Source organism: Puntigrus tetrazona, chromosome 8, assembly GCF_018831695.1.
Source record: "Puntigrus tetrazona isolate hp1 chromosome 8, ASM1883169v1, whole genome shotgun sequence".
NCBI classification, from domain to species: Eukaryota; Metazoa; Chordata; class Actinopteri; order Cypriniformes; family Cyprinidae; genus Puntigrus; species Puntigrus tetrazona.
In genome coordinates, this window is record NC_056706.1 from 3,720,224 (window position 1) to 3,739,607 (window position 19,384).

General features: G+C 33.9%; 2 protein-coding genes across 2 annotated transcripts; one reads left to right on the forward strand and one right to left on the reverse strand.

Annotated features, from left to right (window-relative positions):
* Window positions 1–410: 410 nt before the first annotated feature.
* si:dkey-222n6.2 (intermediate filament protein ON3) lies at window positions 411–5,034 on the reverse strand. Its single transcript, XM_043247099.1, has 8 exons — window positions 4,707–5,034; window positions 3,506–3,714; window positions 2,726–2,786; window positions 2,536–2,631; window positions 2,278–2,442; window positions 1,412–1,537; window positions 1,071–1,291; window positions 411–767 (listed from the first exon to the last, which is right to left on the reverse strand). Exons 1-8 carry the CDS (start codon window positions 4,962–4,964, stop codon window positions 755–757), a joined length of 1,149 nt encoding a protein of 382 aa, XP_043103034.1. The 5' UTR covers window positions 4,965–5,034; the 3' UTR covers window positions 411–754.
* Window positions 5,035–6,346: 1,312 nt separating this feature from the next.
* abtb1 (ankyrin repeat and BTB (POZ) domain containing 1) lies at window positions 6,347–16,881 on the forward strand. The gene is made up of 12 exons (XM_043247098.1): window positions 6,347–6,588; window positions 7,574–7,636; window positions 7,723–7,778; window positions 8,818–8,962; window positions 9,042–9,201; window positions 11,392–11,437; window positions 11,519–11,635; window positions 12,372–12,484; window positions 13,236–13,334; window positions 13,559–13,726; window positions 14,675–14,875; window positions 15,690–16,881. Exons 1-12 carry the CDS (start codon window positions 6,533–6,535, stop codon window positions 15,894–15,896), a joined length of 1,431 nt encoding a protein of 476 aa, XP_043103033.1. The 5' UTR covers window positions 6,347–6,532; the 3' UTR covers window positions 15,897–16,881.
* Window positions 16,882–19,384: the final 2,503 nt, after the last annotated feature.

The following is a 19,384-nucleotide window of genomic DNA, read 5'->3' on the forward strand; positions in this document are numbered from 1 at the left end:
AATTATTTGTAGTGCTGGGTATGGAGTTGGTTGTTTAGCTGTATATTCTGCCCTGTGTTTTTTGTTGGCTAGGAGGAGGGGCAAAAATCTTTCCTCACCGTTGTGTACGTTTGCAAAGGTATTTGAGTGAGGTGTTGATGGGGGTTTGTTGTTTTAGCGTTAGCCGCTTTCCTCGGAATCTTACCGGGCCTGTTTCTCTCTTTGAAGCAAAATGACACACTTCACCCCTGTATTACTTTTCATTCGTGACCTGGGTAAAGCCGTCTGGTCTCTAATCACAGCTGTCCTCGGATGATGACAAGATGCTTCAGATTCTTCAGATGACATCGTGTCACATAAACTTCTGTCTTAAATAATACACACTTACCCATTTTAGAATTGATACAGCATTAAACAAAACAAACAACCCCTAAGTTTTTTTTACATTTATTAAATTTTATGATATATTTACATTCAAAATTGCTCATAATAGTTTCAGATGAAAGTCTGAGAAAAGGTTAAATGCGTAAAGGGCATTTAGTAAGCAGCAAAAAACATTTAGGAAGATGCTAGTGATAATTTGATCCCCATACAACAAAAACAATGAATTCATTTAATAAAACACTGACTAAAACCCCGAAACCTTTCATGCATGAGCAGGTTGCGAAAGAAAAAAAAACTAACTTTTTTTAATGTAAATATTATTTATTTCTTCTTGTCAGTTGCTCAGTATATTATCTTCTTTTAGCAGTAGGCTGGATGTGGGCTGGATGGACTATATTCCAAGCCTGATGGGGAAGAGATCAGATTCACAGAGTTATTATCTTCTTACCTTTCACTTTTACCTACTTTTCACCATTTCAGCTTAAGTTATAATTTATATAACGATATAAATACAACAAAACATTATATATTGCGATAAAAATATGAAATATTTAAATTAAATATTATAATAATAGAGAATAGATTAACGATGTACTAAAATAAAAGTAATATGAATATGAAAAAAACTATAATACAAAAAATACAAGTCATACAAGTGAAATGCTTTAATTCAAAATCTCGGTTAATTTTAAGGCCTACGGTTTCACCTGTTCTCTTCTCCTTCCAGTAGTTTCTTGTACGTGGCAATCTCAATATCCAGAGCCAGCTTGACGTTCATCAGCTCCTGGTAGTCTCGAATGTGTCTGGTCATTTCACGCTTGCCTTTCTGCAGAGCTTCCTCCAGCGATTTGATTTGTTCTTTCGCGTCAAGCACCGCCTCCTCGCCGCAACGCTCCGCCTCTTTGATTTTGTCATCCGTGCTCTTGAGCTGCAGATCCGAGATGGTACAAAACTCATCAGAGCATTTACCATTTATCACACTTGCCCGGGTGTTCAGCAGCAGACACCAATAGTTGCTCTAACGAACAGGTGTAGAGTATTGTCTTACCTGTGCTTTAACTGAATTTATCTCATTTAGCAGTCGCGCTATCTGCCTGTTTAAATCAGCTATTGCGCCTTTATTGTCTTTCAGCTCAGTGTTACACTGCTCAGCCTGTGATGAGATCAAGTCAAACTGTGGGGAAAAAAACACAGCACAATTATTACAATGTTAATCTATGTCATACACAATTGAAATAATTAAATAATAATAATACAATATAGTTTAGGTACTGAATTTTTAATCAACTAGGTCATATCAAAACTATACACATTTTGTATGTAATATTTGTATATAAGATACAGAATAAGTGCATTGTTCAAAATGGTTTTAGGTAAGCTATGGCACTTGTGGAAATGTTTAGAAAAAAACAGATATCATAAAATAAAATAAAAATAAACTAGTAGAATTAATTATTTAAAATATTTAAAATTATTTGCTTTTGTAGATAGATAGTAGCTGTTAAATAACATTGTAAAATATTTTTTAAATTTTAATGTTTTGCATTAAAATATATATGTTTTTGGTGATCATATTTGAAAATCTAAAAAAATTTAAATCCCTACATTAAACCATTAGAAATTTCATTTGTGCTACCTACTATAGATTAATAAATCACACACACACACACACACACACACACACACATACACATATATATATATATATATATATATATATATATATATATGCTATATAGATTATATTGTCTGTCTTAGTCATTAGTTTTTCAAAACATGAGAACAATAAGTAGGTTGCTTAAGGCTTCAAAAGCTAGTTTTCTCTTGAGAAAGGCCATAATAATCTCATGTTTCTCCTCTAGTGTTTCAGAACAGATCTCAACATTATCTCAAAAGGTCAGGTGTGATCTTCACCTTGTTCTTATACCAGGCCTCAGCTTCTTTTCGGCTGCTTGCTGAAATCTCCTCATGCTGGCGCTTCACATCAGCGAGGACCTTCTCCATGTTCAGCTGCCTGCTGTTGTCCATCTGCACCACAACGGACGTGTCCTTCACGTCAGCCTGCAGCTCATGCATCTCCTGCAGAGAAAGAGAGGTGAGGTCAAGTCCTCTGACTAATCTCAGGACGTTCGGGGCGTTTCGACCGTGCATCTGTCTCTGAGTTCTCATTACCTGCTCGTAGAAGCTCTTGAAAAAGTTCAGGTCTTCCAGGACTGCCGCTATTTTATCTTCCAAGGAATTTTTATACAAGTATGTAGTATCCACATCCTGTTGGGACACGTACAGATCGCTTATTAGCTTGGAATATTATCATCATTTGCCATCTGATGCTATTCATCTTCTTCTGCTAGATTTGTCTTACCTTCTTCAGAAGAACAAAGTCATTTTCAGCTTTGTTTCTGTTGTTAATCTCATCTTCATACCTGTAGAAAGAAATTTGGTCTTACAAATGCCTCGTTGTTAATTAAATATATATAAAAATGCATTTAATATATGCATTCAAGTGCTAAAAATATTACAAATAATAACCAGAAATGTTAAAAATTTTATAGAAATCCTAAAAGCCACAAAACTTAAAAAGGCAAAAGCACATAAAATAATTTGAATTATATTAAAATTATATTAATGAAAAATAATATTACATTAAATTAATAATGACAGATTTAACACTGGGTAAAATGTTTAATTAATCATATAGTAATAATATAATAGTAATATATGAATAACAACAATAATATAATATATTAATAACATTGTAGTATTAAGATATAGTAGGGTTGGATTGGATCTGTAAATCGTGTAAATATATCTTTTCATTGCTTCAATTTCCTTTTCTTTTTTGATGATAGCGATGGCTAAAATCAAATCACTGTGGTTTTACTGCACTACAAACTCAATTTACAGATATTATAATGTGTATTTCTTGGCACACTAGTGTGAAGCGAACTACTACTATTACTACAGTAGCTACACGTGGCATTTTTTGCTGAAACTGTGGTTGTAATGATGTTGTTTACATGATTTTGCATTTAAATCGGAATTAATATTGGATCCTTGCCTCCTGCCGGTAGCCCGAAACTGAACACTAATGTCTGTTTTCGAGTTAAGCTCAAGACTGAAGAGAGAGCGTGTAATTACGGACCTTTGTTTTTGTTTCTCAACCAGTGCGTGGACATTCCTGAGCTCATCGTCCAGGTGCTCTTTGTCTTTGTTCACCCGCTCCAGCTGAGCCCGAAGGGAAGTGATGTAAGACTTCAGCATGGGCTCCAGTTTAGACTCTGGTTCCTCCTCCTTCTGTAGCAGCTTCCATTTAGTCTCCAAAAGCTTGTTATCTTGCTCTAATTTACGGACCTGGGCGTGTTACGAAGAACATTTTTATGCTCAGCTGTCGCTCTTACAGTTTCATTTAAGTATCAGCTGTAATTAAATACACAAAACAGACGATAGCATCCAGTGGCTGTGGACAGCAGCTCAGATCATTTGATCTTGTGAGAACGGAATGAGAAATATTTGTTCATATTGAAGTCTCTGATTTCTGATAGCTTCAGCCAATCTGAGACCAGTTTAAGACTGATACTATAGAAGGCACACGTGGAAATGTCTTTCTTGGTGTTTTTCTGAGAAAACGTGTTCTGTTCACTCTCATTTTTATCTCTTTGCCATTACGTAGAAACAAATGAGTATGTGTAACCTTTCTTTCCTTATATGGGTTAAGAGATTAAAACAATAATTTAAAAAAAGGAAATAAAATTGAACTATTTCTTTAAAAAAATCTGGGTTCTAAGATAAAAATTAAAAAAAATCAGCACACATATTTTTTCTCTCTCTTTTTTCTTAGGTTATTAACTGGCTGATAAAAAAAAAAAAAAAAATATATATATATATATATATATATATATATATATATATACACACACACACACACACACACACACACACATATATATATATATATATATATATATATATATATATATATATATATATATATATATATATATATATATATTTATATATACAAATATTTATCTCCCACAGATTAACAAATCCAGATGCTGAGAGATTAAATAAAACTCTGATGCTGAATGATTAAATTAAATTAAATTAAATTAAATTAAATTAAATTAAATTAAATTAAATTAAATTAAATTAAATTAAATTAAAAGATCTGGCTGCTGAAATAAAAAAAGAAAAAAAGAAAATGTATTAGCAGATCTAGCATGCTGATAGATAGATAGATAGATAGATAGATAGATAGATAGATAGATAGATAGATAGATAGATAGATAGATAGATAGATAGATAGATAGATAGATAGATAGATAGATAGATAGATAGATCACCTTGTCGATGAAGGAGGCAAAGCGGTTGTTGAGAGTTTTGATCTCTTCTTTCTCCTGGATCCTCACAGACTGCAGGTCAGGGTCCAGCTGAAGATCGACGGGGGTCAGGAGGCTTGTGTTTACGGACACAGGCTTGATGGGGACCGCGGCCGGAGACACGTTCCCGAAGCCGAAGTACGAGTTCCCCTGCCGGGGTATCTGAGCTCCGGCGCCGGGCTGAGAGCCCACGGAACGGCTGCTGAAGTTGTTGGAGCTCATGACTGACGGAGAGAGAGAGAGATGGAAGAACAGGTGCTGCTTCCTGAGAACTCTGCGGCTTATACACTGACAGGTGGGTGTGTTTTGTGTATAAATGAGAATATGCAAGAATTCCTCATTCTGAAAAAACCTGTTCAGTCCAGCGCCGTCCAGAGCGCACATACTCCACATTCATGCACGCTCACGCACATGAAACCGTCCACGGATACGTCAAGAGATCTGCCTTTGATTACGAGAATATGTCCTCTTTTTGATTGCCTGAAATATGTGATGAATGCAAAGTACAGCTGCAATATTAGCTAAATGTGCTGTTTTTTATGTTCAAAAGCAACCATTTGAAATTATTAATTTATATTTGTTGGCTGAGAGTTTAAGATAAATAATGTTTTAGTAGTCTGCACCATTCAAGCCTCATGGTCAGTTTAGTTAGAAATTAGCTCTTGCCACAATAATTTAACAATAAATAATAGAAAAGTAAAAAAAACAACAGAAAGATTTGTTAAAAAATACTTTAATTCTTAATATATTTTATTATTAATAATAATAATAATAATAATAATAATAATAATAATAATAAATAATTGTAACCATGCATTTTTACAAAACTATTTACAACTAAAATGGCCTGTTGGACCATTTTATTGGGTTGTTTTTAATATTTTATAACGTTTTAACCTAGAAAAAAACTAAACAGACATATTTAATTTAATTTAATTAAAACATTAAAAATATTTAACTACAGTTAGATATAAAAAATATACAAAATGCAATTATTATTAAGTTTAATGCAAAATATTAACAAAAACTATATTAGTATATTACAATTATATATAACACTACACTGTAAATACCCAAATACAATTTCATTTTAGCATTTGGGATAGAGCAGGCTATAACTAAATTAAAATGGGATAAAACTAATTAAAAAAATAGTTAAGTAAAATTAACCATATAGTAATAATATATAATAGTAATATACGAATAACAACAATAATATAATAGTATATTATTAATAACATAATATAATATATGAATAATATTGTAGTATTAATATATAGTAGGGTATTGGATCTGTAAATCATGTAAAAATATCTTTATATTGCTTCAATTTCCTTTTTTGATGAAAGCGATGGCTAAAATCAAATCACTGTGGTTTTACTGCAGTACAAACTGATTAAATTTACAGATATTATAATGTGCATTTCTTGGCACACTAGTGTGAAGTGAACTACTACTACTAAAAAAAAAAAAGTAGTTTAAAAAAAATAAGCAGCCTATTTCAGAAGAGGACGCTGGAGTCGCTCTGTTTATATTCCAGCCGCGTCCTGCAGAGGGCGCCGTTGAGACGCACGCACAGCTCAACCGTGCGCGCACAGATCTGCTTCCTGTTTACGTTCGCCGAGCGCTTCCACAGTGCGAGAAGAAACAGCAGACGTCGCGAACTGCACCTGGAAACAGGCTCCGCGTTAGTTTTGTTCAGAGCCGTCGCTGTCCGTGCGTCTGCAGCCGATCCTGTCTGTTAGGCAGGCCGTTTCAATGCATTTCAGAGAAGCTTTACCGCCGCGCAGATGGACGCTGTTGATCTGTTTTCAAGCTGCAGAAAGGGCGACATTGCCAGAGTGAGGTCAGGCGGCTGACGGCTTCTTCTTGTTGTTGTTGTGGTTTGAAGTTTCGCATGTGGCCAAACGTGCGTGCTCCATTTATTCTCAAGAGAGCTAATCTGCCTCTATACACGACGTAATTAATTTGCACAGCCTAAGTAATTTATAGACTCTGATTTATATTCAAGCAAGCGTACACTGACCTATATTGCCTGTAGATTTAGTCTTAACTGAGCAGCTACGCATAGCTTTACAATCTTGGGATAAAAGTGCGTGTGTAAAGAAAAGTGCGTGGTCGCTATGCGTATCTGAGCAAATGTGCATATGTGTCATATGCATTATATATGTATTAAATGATCTAGACATTGCATATGCGTAACTAAAACAAAGCCTATGCAGTTTATGTAATAAACAAATGCTGTATTTTTTTTATTTATGCGCACATCTAGTCCATATAGTAGTGGATATTGCATATCTGAACGCATTTACCTGACCTGTATTGTGTTTTACTGAGCATAGAAGCAGATTATTAATAAAGAAGCAAATATGTGCAAATGTCGTACTAATATAGTCTTTATATTTAAACAAATGCACATAATACGCGTAGCTGCATATACCAGTCTGCAGGGTCTGTGTGCTGTATATGCAAATGTGAAGTGAGCAAATACTTTCAAATAATATGCAATAGCGTATGCACATCTAAACTTATTTATCATGTAGATGCCAGTCAACGTAGTGGCATCCGGTCAGGAAGGTGCCATTACATTACTGTATAGAATTACGCTTTTTAAACATCTTCGGTTGGTGGAGATAACGGGGTTGTTTTTCAGTTTCGTGTTGTGAAATAGTCACCCCACGTGGCCTCAGAATTAGAAGGAAAGCACGTGAGCCTGACAGATAACATGTCGTCACTGTATTGGTCTGCCTAGTTTTCTGTGATGTTTCAGCATTATGTCGGTTGTAATGCATCTGGTTCCTGCTTTATCTTTTGCCGTTTGTCTTCTCCAGATACCTGGTTGAACAGAGGGACGTAGAACTGAACATCAGAGATAAGTGGGACAGCACACCTCTGTAAGACGGCTTATTTCCTTTCGTCGTCTGCGGTGTCTGTTGTAATGAAGCCTCTGCCTGATATCTCTCTCCGTCTTTGTCTTCAGGTATTATGCATGTCTCTGCGGACATGAAGAGCTGGTGCAGTACTTGCTTGCCAACGGTAAATCGCGCACCGATAATGCATACCCGACCGAGGCTTTGTGATCTGTGCTGTACAGTCAGTACAGCTGCACGATTATGGTGCAAAATAAACACGAAACATGCCAAAAAAGTGAATAAAAAATGTTGTTCTTTTAAATACAATTAGTCAGGAAACACAACCTTTAGAAAACGTTAGAAATCTGTCTATTTCACTATATTTATTTATTTATTATATGATATTTTTTTCTTTTTCTTTATTTTTTTACCAAAATTTAAGCATGTCAAAACGACTTTATTTCAAACGTTGGGACTAAACGTTGGCTCGCAGTCATGACCAAATCTATATTTCCCATGCAATAATAAGTTAATGCAAGGAATTTAATTGTAGTTAAATGCATTGAATCGATTTTGTAAGTTATGTCTGAGACCTGGAGACATTTGAGGAAAAAAAACAATCTTCATTTTCCACAAATAATTCACAAAAGCATGTTATTTAACCTTAACCACTATGTACTTACTTTTAAATTAATAATTTGGTACTGTGTACTTATTGTGTACGTACATGTTTTTACATTGTACTTACATATATTTTAAATATATGTAATTACATCTGTGATACATTTTTGTACAGCATCGACCCATTCCTTACACCTTAACCCACCTTAACTGTCCCTAACCTTACCCGTATATACCTCAATAGCAACAAAAGTGCTTTGCAATACATTACGAACACAGTAAGTACATTGTGCTTATTTTTTGGGTGTGAGTGCATGTTAGTAAAGGCCACCTAATATAATATGACCGTTTGTTTATCTTTTTTGGACAGAAATGAATTGTAGATCAATGTTGTGTAATTATCTTTCTTATATTATAATATGATTTCTATTCAATCAAGACTTTTCGTGATACCTTACATTTTAACTTTTCATGCTATGTTAAGTTCTGTTGCGTACAATAGTTTATCCATCGTATGTAACGGGTCTCACTGGGGATTTAAAAGAAGTCTGTATTACTAGTATTTGTGAAAGCGCATTACAGGCGTGCGTTTGCCGTTTCAGGAGCAAAGTGTGAGGCGAACACGTTTGACGGCGAGCGCTGTCTGTACGGAGCGCTGAGCGACCCCATCCGCCGCCTGCTTAAAGAGTACAAGCGCATCACGGCCAAGGCCATGCAGAGGGACTATTACGACCAGTTCCTGCAGACGTGAGGAGCGCCGACGCATGCAAACACGAGCCACGCTCGCTGTCGCAAACTCACTGACCGCTGCTTTCCCCTCTCGCAGGCTTTTGGAGCAGGGAAACTACGGCGACGTGACGTTTATGGTGCACGGCGAGATGTTTAAGGCGCACCGCTGCATCTTGAGCGCCAGATCTGAGTACTTCGCTCACATGCTGGAGACCAAGTGGAGGGGGAAGGCTGACATCCCCCTCAAACATCCACTGGTAGGCGCCGTTTCACTGTCACTTTTCCAGTCTGTACCCGCTTCTGGAATGGAAAGCAAAATTTTTGCTGTCTTTGGACCTTATTCCTAGAATTGAGAAATACAACACATCTGACTTTTATCTTGCAAGTTATCACCTCACAATTATGAGTTTATATTTGACAGTTTAGTTTTTTTCTTACAATTTTGAGGTTATATCTCACAATTATGTTTTTTTTCTTGGCATGTAATACAAAATTAAAAAGGTTTGTGATTTTTTTTTTTTTGTTTGTTTGTTTTTTAATCCAGCAATTCTGACCTTTTTGTTTCTACTACAGAAGTAAAAATATTATTCTTTTATTTTTTAATTTAACTTTTTCCACAAAAATGATGAGTTTATAGCTTTTTAATTTACATCTTGGAATTCTGACTTTACTAATTAAAAGAAATAATAATACTAATAATAATTGTGACTTTTTATATGATAATTTATTTTATAATTTTTATCTTGATTTTTTTAAGTTTATAGCTTATTATTTATAGTTTATAGAAGACAATTGTCTTATTATTTTGAGTTTCTGTCACACGATTATTTTTGTAAAAAGTATGTAAATGTAAATGTAAAATGTAATTGTGATTTATTATGTTTTTTTATTATTATTTTTTTTTTAAATCTTACAATTTGGCATTTTTGCTTTCCACTACAGAAGTAAAAATAGATTTATTGTGACTAGGGTGTGCGATATATATTGCTTGTTAAATTTTTAACGATATGCAATTTGACATTATTAAGTATTATGCGACCATTCAAAACACTTAAAGAGAGTCCACTCATGCATTATTTGAAATCTAGACTAGTGTGCATGCTCATTTAGAGTGTATTCTTTCAGTGCATGATTCAGTCTATTAAAACTGCTTTTGAATTGATCACAATTTCAAGACATGGGGGCAGACAATGTATACATGTTTCATATATATATATATATATATATATATATATATATATATATATATACACATTTCATGTAGCCTAATTAATCGATTTCACACAAATAGTGCCGGATTTCTACAAAAAATACCAATCTTACAAATGTGATATTGAATTTTTACAATAAATAAGAATTTAATTAAGAGACTTTTTATACAAAATATTTCTTGTTTTTGCGCTATTTCGACAACAAAAAAATATTTCCAAACACAAACCACAGCATTATTTTGCGTCTCCGAGCACCGTGATGGTGTTTCGTTGCTGAACGAATCATCCGTTTAAATGATTCGGTTCAATTGTAATCACTCGCTGACTTACTGCCACCTACTGGCGCCTTTAATTTCACATTCAGAGTATCTTTTGTTATTTAAAGAATTTCAAATATCGGTATTGAAAAAAAATGGCTTTATAAAGGTAAAAACTTATTGGGTTCCACAGAAGTCCTCAAGACACCAGCACAATAACATATCGTCTAAAATATCAGAAAATATCAAGATATAATTTTTTTTGTCAATATCTCACTCCCCTAATTGTGACTTATCTCAAAATTCAGACATTTTTTTTCTCAGAATTGCACATTTATATCTTGCCGTTTTAAATTTAATTAATCATTTTGAACTTTTTCTTACAATTCTCATAGTTTATGAGAAACTATTTTTTATTTTTATCTGACAAATCTTTCTTCTTGCAGTTGGGAGTTTATAGCTCACAGTTTTTTTTTTTTTCCTCAGAATTGCACGTTTATGTCACGCAGCTCAGAATTAGTTTCGTAACTCAGAGATATGAAAAAATGATAAGCTCGGAGAAGTCTCAGTTACCGCTTTTTGTGTTTTTAAATGATTCGATTTAAACAGTCTTCCGTATAAATGACATCATGTCAAAGGAACCCAGATCGCATATTATTTGTGATGCTTTCATAAAATATGATCATTGGGAAACGCCACTTTTTTTCTGAATGACGTGAAATCTTGTTACGTTTACTTTTATTAATTTGGCAGATGCTTTTATTACATTACAAATAAGCAATGCAATAAGCAGATCAATCACAAACAGAAGGTGTTAATGCTACCGTTCAGATCTTCTCGGGCCGCTTTAATTATCTTCTCCCCAGGGCTGCGTTAAATTAAGAAGAACAGACTTTACTCTTTTTATAACCTTTTACTTCAGCGTGCTTCAGACTCTCGTGATCCTAATGTGTCAGTCGGTTTTAATTTCCCTTTCCAGGTCAACCCTGCTGCGTTTGGCGCGATCATGCAGTATTTCTACACTGGTGAGCATCAGAGTTTCTGGGTGGTGTTAGTGCTCTGACGGCAGACAGCGTTGTTCTTCACCGTGTGTCGTCTTCTTCCAGGCCGTTTGGATATAGATGTGAATTACGTGGAGGACTGCAAGCGTTTGGCCAAACAGTGTAAGATCAGCGAGCTGATCGAGGAGCTGGAAGTGAAGTGCAAACAGGTTTATGAGTTCGGTGAGGAGCCTGTCTCGTTCATTTAACAGTGCTGTGAAGATAAACCCGTAGTGTTAATGTGCAAAAATAATTAGCAAGGCATTAAAAAAATTACTGTTTTTAAGAGAAGCCTCTTCGGCTCACCAAAGCTGTATTTGTTTGATCAAAAGTACAGTAAAAACAGAAATATTGGAAAATATTATTACAATTCAAAATAATGATTTATTAATTGATTTTCAGCATCTTCAGTGTCACATGACATCACTGTAATATACTGATTTGCTGCTCAGGAAACATTTATTTTTATTAAAAATTAAAAAGAAGAGCATTTATTTGAAATACACATATTTTGTAACAAATGTCATTACAGTTACTTTTTTATCAATTTAATTAATGAAATGCATTTTTCATGTAATAATGTGAATTAAATTCAAGTGATTTATTAATAGGAGGTAATATTTTTCTGATGTTAATGCAACTAAGATGATTAGTATGTACAAAATATTATTTAATATTATTTAACGAAACCTTATCCATTAAGCAGTGCTAACGCGTTAAACCATGTTTGAAACAAATAAATAAAAAGCAGCGTGAATTTAAATCACTCCAAAAAAAGTGTTTGTTTCGTAAGATTGAATAAAATCTGTTATTTTTGGATTCTTGGTAAACCGATTAGTGATTTTGAGTTGTTTTGCTTCAGTGAACCCTCTGAACCAACCGATTGGTTAAAACAAATGTGGACTTGTCTGTCTGGCAGTGTCTAACAAGCCCGGGACGTGCGTGAAGGTGCTGACTCTGGACCCTCATGACTTTCAGCTGCAGGACGGAATGGCTCTGCTGGCCGACAGCGCACTTCCTGCTGAGCTGCGGGTGAGAGCATGACCCAGTCCGACTCTAACCTTTCAACCCAGGGCCCAGAATTCACATGTCAAGGGTCCGTGGCTGCTTGCGCGCATATATATTTTTTCCTCATAAACTGCACGCCTGTAGGAGTTGACTTTCCGGACTAAGCTTAAAAAAAATTGTATTAATTTATGTGGATTTCGACATGAAGAAGTAGGACATCAGTGCATCTCCATACGCTAAGGTTCAAACATTTGGGGACAGCACTTAAATTAATACTTTTATTCATCAAGGGCACGTTAAACTGATTAAAAGTGACGTTTATAATGTTACAAAATGTTTCAAATAATTGCTGTTCTTTTGGGCTTTCTATTTAACACCGAACGTTGATTTTCACCGACATATTAAGCAGCAAAACTGTTTTTAACATTGATGATAATCGCGCATGTTTCATAAGCAGCAAATCAGCCTATTAGAATTAGAATCAGATGAATCAGAATCAGATGATTCAGATTCAGAATAAGATGATTCAGATTCAGAATCAGATGATTCAGGTTCAGATGAATCAGAGTCAGAATCAGATGATTCCGAATCAGAATCAGATTAGAGTGATTTCTGCAGGATCATGTGATGCTGAAGACTAGAATAATGACGCTTTGACCACAGAAATGAACTGCATTTAAAAACCTATATTGAAATAGAAATCTGATATTTTAAATTGTAATAATAGTTGGCAGGATTACTGTACTGATTAACACTGTTGCTGTTTGACCTTTAGGTTGGATACGGTCAGCTCCCGTTCGATCTGACTGATAGTTTTCCCAGTTACCCTGACATCTGCTTCCGGGTGGAGGGCTATGACTTCCTGTGTCATAAGGTCAGTGTTTAGCACTGATCATCATGATCCCTGAGTGTTGTAAGTAGGACGACATTAGTGGCATCCCACACACAAATAAAGATATCAGTCTGTTATCTCCTGGCTGTATGTTTAATTACTCAGAATGAATTATTAGTATGATGCTTGTGCTTTAATATTACATTTGTGAGTTGATTAAAAAGGGTATTTGTGAGGATTAAGGGTGTTTGCGTTTATGTGCGCAGGCGTTTTTCTGTGGCCGTAGCGATTATTTTAAGGCGCTGTTGGAGGATCATTTCAGCGAGGGTGAAACTCTGCAGACTCATCCCAGTATTCCTGTCATCACCCTTCATGACGTGTCTCACGATCTGTTTACAAGAATCCTTTATTACATTTACAGCGATAACACTCAGGTACACACAAACACGCTAACGTACAGTAAACACTAAAACTCCACAATCAAGACACTTCCTGTCAGCGGAGGATTGTAGGACAAGAAAACACGGCATACAACAAACTGATATCTATCATTGTTATCGTTAACTAAAGGGAAACTGTTACAACTACAGTAATTGAAATAAAGCAGGTCAGAAGCTGTAGAGTACAATACAAAAAATGCAAAAGTAGTAGTATTTGGGATATAAAAAAATGATGAAATTACAAAAGCACGTATCAAAATTACTAAAAATCTCAAAATAGAAATTAAGTTAAATGGAAATAAATGAATGCAATTTTAATAATTAATATATTAAATACAATAAAATAAAAAATGACATAATAGATAATAATATAAAATAGAATAACTAAATATAAAAATCAGTAGGAATACAAATATTTCTGAAATTTAAAAGAAAATTAAAAATATAAAGTAAAAAAAAATATAAAACAAAACTAAAACAAAGTAAAAATTTATATAAATTGCATTTGAAATGTGAATTTATTAAAAAAACTAAATATGAATATTTACATTTTATTTTAACATAGATTTACAAAAAAATCTTTTAGATTTTTTATGATTAGAGCACAACTTTATAAGAGCATATTTTATATAAAGTATTTATATACTTTTTCCTGAAAACTGTCCAAGTTGACAAAAATGTTTCCACTCTCTCTTTAATTTATATTTAATATAAGAATGATGTTTAATTTTATTAAAATATAAATGTATATTTATGTAATATTAATGTATATGAAAATAAATCAATAATTTAAAAATAGTTTTTCCTATAAACATAAATAAATAATTTAATGAGGACAGTCCTTTTTAAAATATAGTTTCAGAGGAGGTGAGCAGTCTCTTTTCATCGTGTTCGTCAGCGATGTGCTAATGAAACCTTTGCGGTGGTGGTGGTTGTTTTCAGCTCTCTCATGAGAACGTGTATGAGGTTCTGTGCGTGGCTGACATGTACCTGTTACCGGGTCTGAAGCGTCTGTGCGGCAGGACTCTGGCTGTGCTGCTGAATGAGGAGAACGTGCTGCACATGTGGAAGACGGCCAAACTCTTCCGGCTGTCGCGCCTGGAGGACCAGTGCACGGAGTACATGGCCAAGATCATAGAGAGGGTATGTGTTCATTCACACTGATGCTGCTTATGATCACAATTGACTTGATTTCATTCACAGTTTATGCCTGTGGTGTTATTGTGGAGTACTCGTCTAATAATTGTAATGTTATTATGAACATATCTTAAGTTTTAATTCAAAAAAGTAAACGATTTAATATGTAAATATATAAATATTTTTTTAACTAAATGTCTATTTTTTTATGTAAACAAATATTTGTCAATAATTGTTTCAAATAATAAAAAAAAAAAAAAAAAATATATATATATATATATATATATATATATATTATTATATATATATAAAATATATAGATTTTATATAATATTAAAATATTAGATTTTATATTAGTGATATTAATAGGATATAGATACGATTTTGGTAATATTAGTTTTTAAAAACAAATTTTAAAAGATAAATTATTAAAATTGTAATAGAAATTTGCATGTAATTTTTATTACAAAATGTATATTTTGGATATAAATACATAAAATAATATTTAATTTAATAATAAATATGCAATACTTCATTTGATATATTTTTATAAATTATATTATAAATAAATATAATAAATACACAAAAAGGAAAGAAATGAATACTTAGTAACAATGTTTAAATATAAATTATTTAAAATGAGAATGTAATGTATGAAAATAGTTTTTTATGTGAATAGAAGTATTTAATGCAAATGTATAAAAAAGGAACTATTTTTCATGACTGCTCAGTTTCACTGGAAAATATGTCAGATTACAGAGGTTTGAATTGACAAACTATATCTATTAAACTATATTTAATAAAGTGACGTCTGTTACAGCTGGTGGAAAGGCCGGAGTTTGCTGACATGATCAGAGAGGATGCTGGGAACGTGGCTGCCAGGCAGGAAACCGACTCCATCCCTCTGGTAGACGAGATCCGTTTCCACATCGCCAGTAACGTTCAGACGTACAGCGCCATCGAGGAGGCGAACCAGAAGCTCAGCGCCCTGGAGCTCCTGCTGGCCAGCATCGGGCTGGAGTGCTGAGAAGCACGAGCCGCCGGATCCGTCCGATGCTTCGCGCGCACAAATAACCCGTAGCAAACTAGCACCACGTATATGGTCAATTCTAACCAAAAACAAGCGTATGTAGAGTCATTGTGCGTCGCGCTGCAGTGGCCTGCTGTGATGCGGTCAAGCTTCCTGTCTTCAGTTGTTTTCGTTGTGTTTTTTTAATGAGCGAGAAGAGAGACGAAAGCTTGACGTTCTGGTTATTTCACCGGTAGTGAGCCTTATATATCAGAACAAGTTCTTGACGTTTGCACATACGCCGTTCGCTCTTCCACGTGCGTCGCGACCGATGTAGCGGAATATTTAACAAGCTTCATAGGAGACCCCGAAACGTTGCGGACTATGCTGTTACGATTTGAGCCAACGATTAAATGTAGGGTGAGGACGATTTATTGAAATGCATTTAAGAGAAGGAGTGCATCGAAAAATAATCTCTTTTTGAGATGTTAACGTTTTAGGTTAATCCCTTTTTGATCCAAGGATGAATTCTGAAAGGCGTTGGTGTGATAGTTTGCCATTTGTTTAACCAAACAGGTGATTATTTATGCCTTGCGACGCGTGCTCACTTAGAAATGTATCTTCCGGCACTGATAGAGAAGTTTTCCAGCTTTGCATCCACAGACTTCTGGTAATACGCATGCAATATTTGCATAAAGTCACTCAGTCAGGATACGTCCTAAAGCACTTAATATTTCTCCAGCTATATTTTCTTTCTGCATCGCTTTGATTTTATTTGGTAGCCTTTTATTTATTGTATTTTACGTCGGTCTTAAAGCATATCCCGTGCTTATTTGCTCAGCGGCACTTGTTTATGTTTGTTTCTGAACATCCCGCATCTGAGACCTGTGCGTGGACTTTGACGTCCGTTTACTAGCTGATTTTCTTTCCTATGATTCATCGTGGGACGCTCCGACTGAATGGGATGTACATACATGAGCAAAAATAAATATTATTTAATGTACTTACTACTTGTGGGTCTGTTTGATTTACTTTCGAAGTCTGAGATTGCTCGTTGTAATACAAAAGTAAAAAAAAAAAAATTTATTTAATACATATTATTACAAACGTTATCGCCACATTTTGAGTGATGCGTTAAAATATGTCGAGTACGAATTAGTATTATTATTAATTAGTATTATTACCGTATTAGTCTTTTCTTTTTACGAATGTGTTTTTACAAATTGGACCGTGAGCATATTTTGACCGAAAAGTTACAAATATTTTGAGTAGAAAAATTAAAAATAAATTCAGGATACATCGGTTTTTTTTACAGCAACAAGTTAAAAATACAATTTGTATTTCCATATTTTTTCTCGTGCTTTAACGACCAATACACAAAATGTGGTTTACAAAACTGACCTAGAATTTTCTTTTAATTTCACTTAAAATTATCATTACAAATGTTATATAAGGATATTTGAGTATATATGTTAAAAAAAAATTATATATTAGTGTCTTTTTTGCTTTAATGTCAACCAAATGTTTACAGTATACATTTTGAGTAAAGAGTATATTACAGTATATTAATTTACAGTATATTTTTTTCGTCTTTTTGTTCTTTAATGACAACGGCAACCCAAATTTTTTACATTCGGACCTAGAAATAGTTTTAACTTTATACAAATATAGCCTATTATTATAGCGAATCGAGTAAAAAGTATATACAGTCTATGTTAATAAAAAGTACGTTAATAGGTGTTTTTTTTTCTTGACAGATTACATTTCAAAATAATATTCTGATCTAGAAATAGTGTAATGTCATATGATTGATTGATTTACTTTTAGTTAATTTATTTATTTTTATTCTCAGCTTTTCTTTACTCCTAAGTTTGAAATAAGATCCCAAGTTTTCAGCGTGGCGCCAGAGGTTTTAATATCTGACCTGATCTTTGATTTACGAGCCGCTTTAAAAAGGTCGTCCTGCAGGAGGCGCTGTAAAGCAGTCCAACTCAAACTTCACGATGTTGCCGAAGGACGCGGCCTTATAGCGTTACTCGGATCCTTTCCGTGTTTATCGCGTTTTTATCACACATTTACGTTATAAAGCGTCATATCTGCTGTAAATGTGTCATAATACGGACGTCCTAAAAAGTTTGCTCATATAAAGCAATCGCGCGCGGCAGGATTTCCATTCTTTTAAACGATAGCCTATCGTGAAGAGATCGTTTGCAAAAACTTTTTATTTTTAAAACTTTTTTTTTTTTCCATCCGGTTAATCTCAATCCAACTGCAGTCACAAAAACTCGATCCAATTGACTAGATTAAAAAATATATAACTTAAAAAAAAATAAAAGGCTAAAAAATGAAATAAAAAATCAGCTAACACCATACAACAGCCTCCAAAATACAAACAAACGTGATCTTAAATTTTTTTTTGGATTGGATTGATTGAAATGTGGAACGAGCAGCGATTTTCTCCTAAATGCATTTCTTAAATGGTCGATTATGTCCCTCTCCGGTTCTAATACTTTATAAACCTCTGAAAACGTATCTGAAATGCTGGTTTGCTGGAGTTTCGTAACTTGTCAAAGCATCGCTCTGTGTTTTCATGTTTCTCCAGGCAACGGGAAGCAGAATTACCATGACGACCGACTCGAGTGAGAGATGAAGGCCTGTCAGAGCAGCATGGCGTTTCTCTGACATCTATCCCGAGAGCGGTGTGTGTTTGTGATCCCTGAGTCACCGGCACGCCATGAATCCCTAATAACCAAGCAGCCCTGGATCTTTACAGTGAACATACTGACTAGATCCGCGGTGATCAAACCTACACCCACAGACCTCAGACCAGACCTGCTGATGCCATCTCACATCAAGAAGAATAAGAAACCTCCACAAGAATATTTAGATGGTTAGGACCAGGTAATATGCGCTATTACTCACGATTCATCAGATGCTGGTGAAGATCGTTACACTGCTTATAAATGAGTTTTGGGGTACAGGTCTGTGCTGCATTTATTTGATCAAATAGACAATATTATAATGATTTCTGAAGGATCATGTACAACTGAAGACGCTGTAAGAAGGTGTAACGATGCTGGAAATGATATCCTATATAGATTTAAAAAAAAAAACATGTATGTAGTTTTACAAAAATTGCCACTCACATAAAATTAATAAAAACTACATTATTAAAACTTTTAAATGTTTTAAATATTAATGCTATAAAAATATAATTTTATAATCGTTTTTATAAATTGTTTTAATAAATGTTAAACATTTCTAATAATTTGTGTGTGTGTGTTTATATATTTATATATTTACAAATTATTATATTTTAGAATATTGTTAGAAATATTTAACATTTAAATTTATTATTTCTTATAAAACTAATATTTAATTAGAAAATATATTATGTGTTATAATTATATGATAGAAATGTGTAAAATATAAGAATATAAAAATTAGATATTTACACACACACACACACACACACACACACACACATATACATATATATATATATA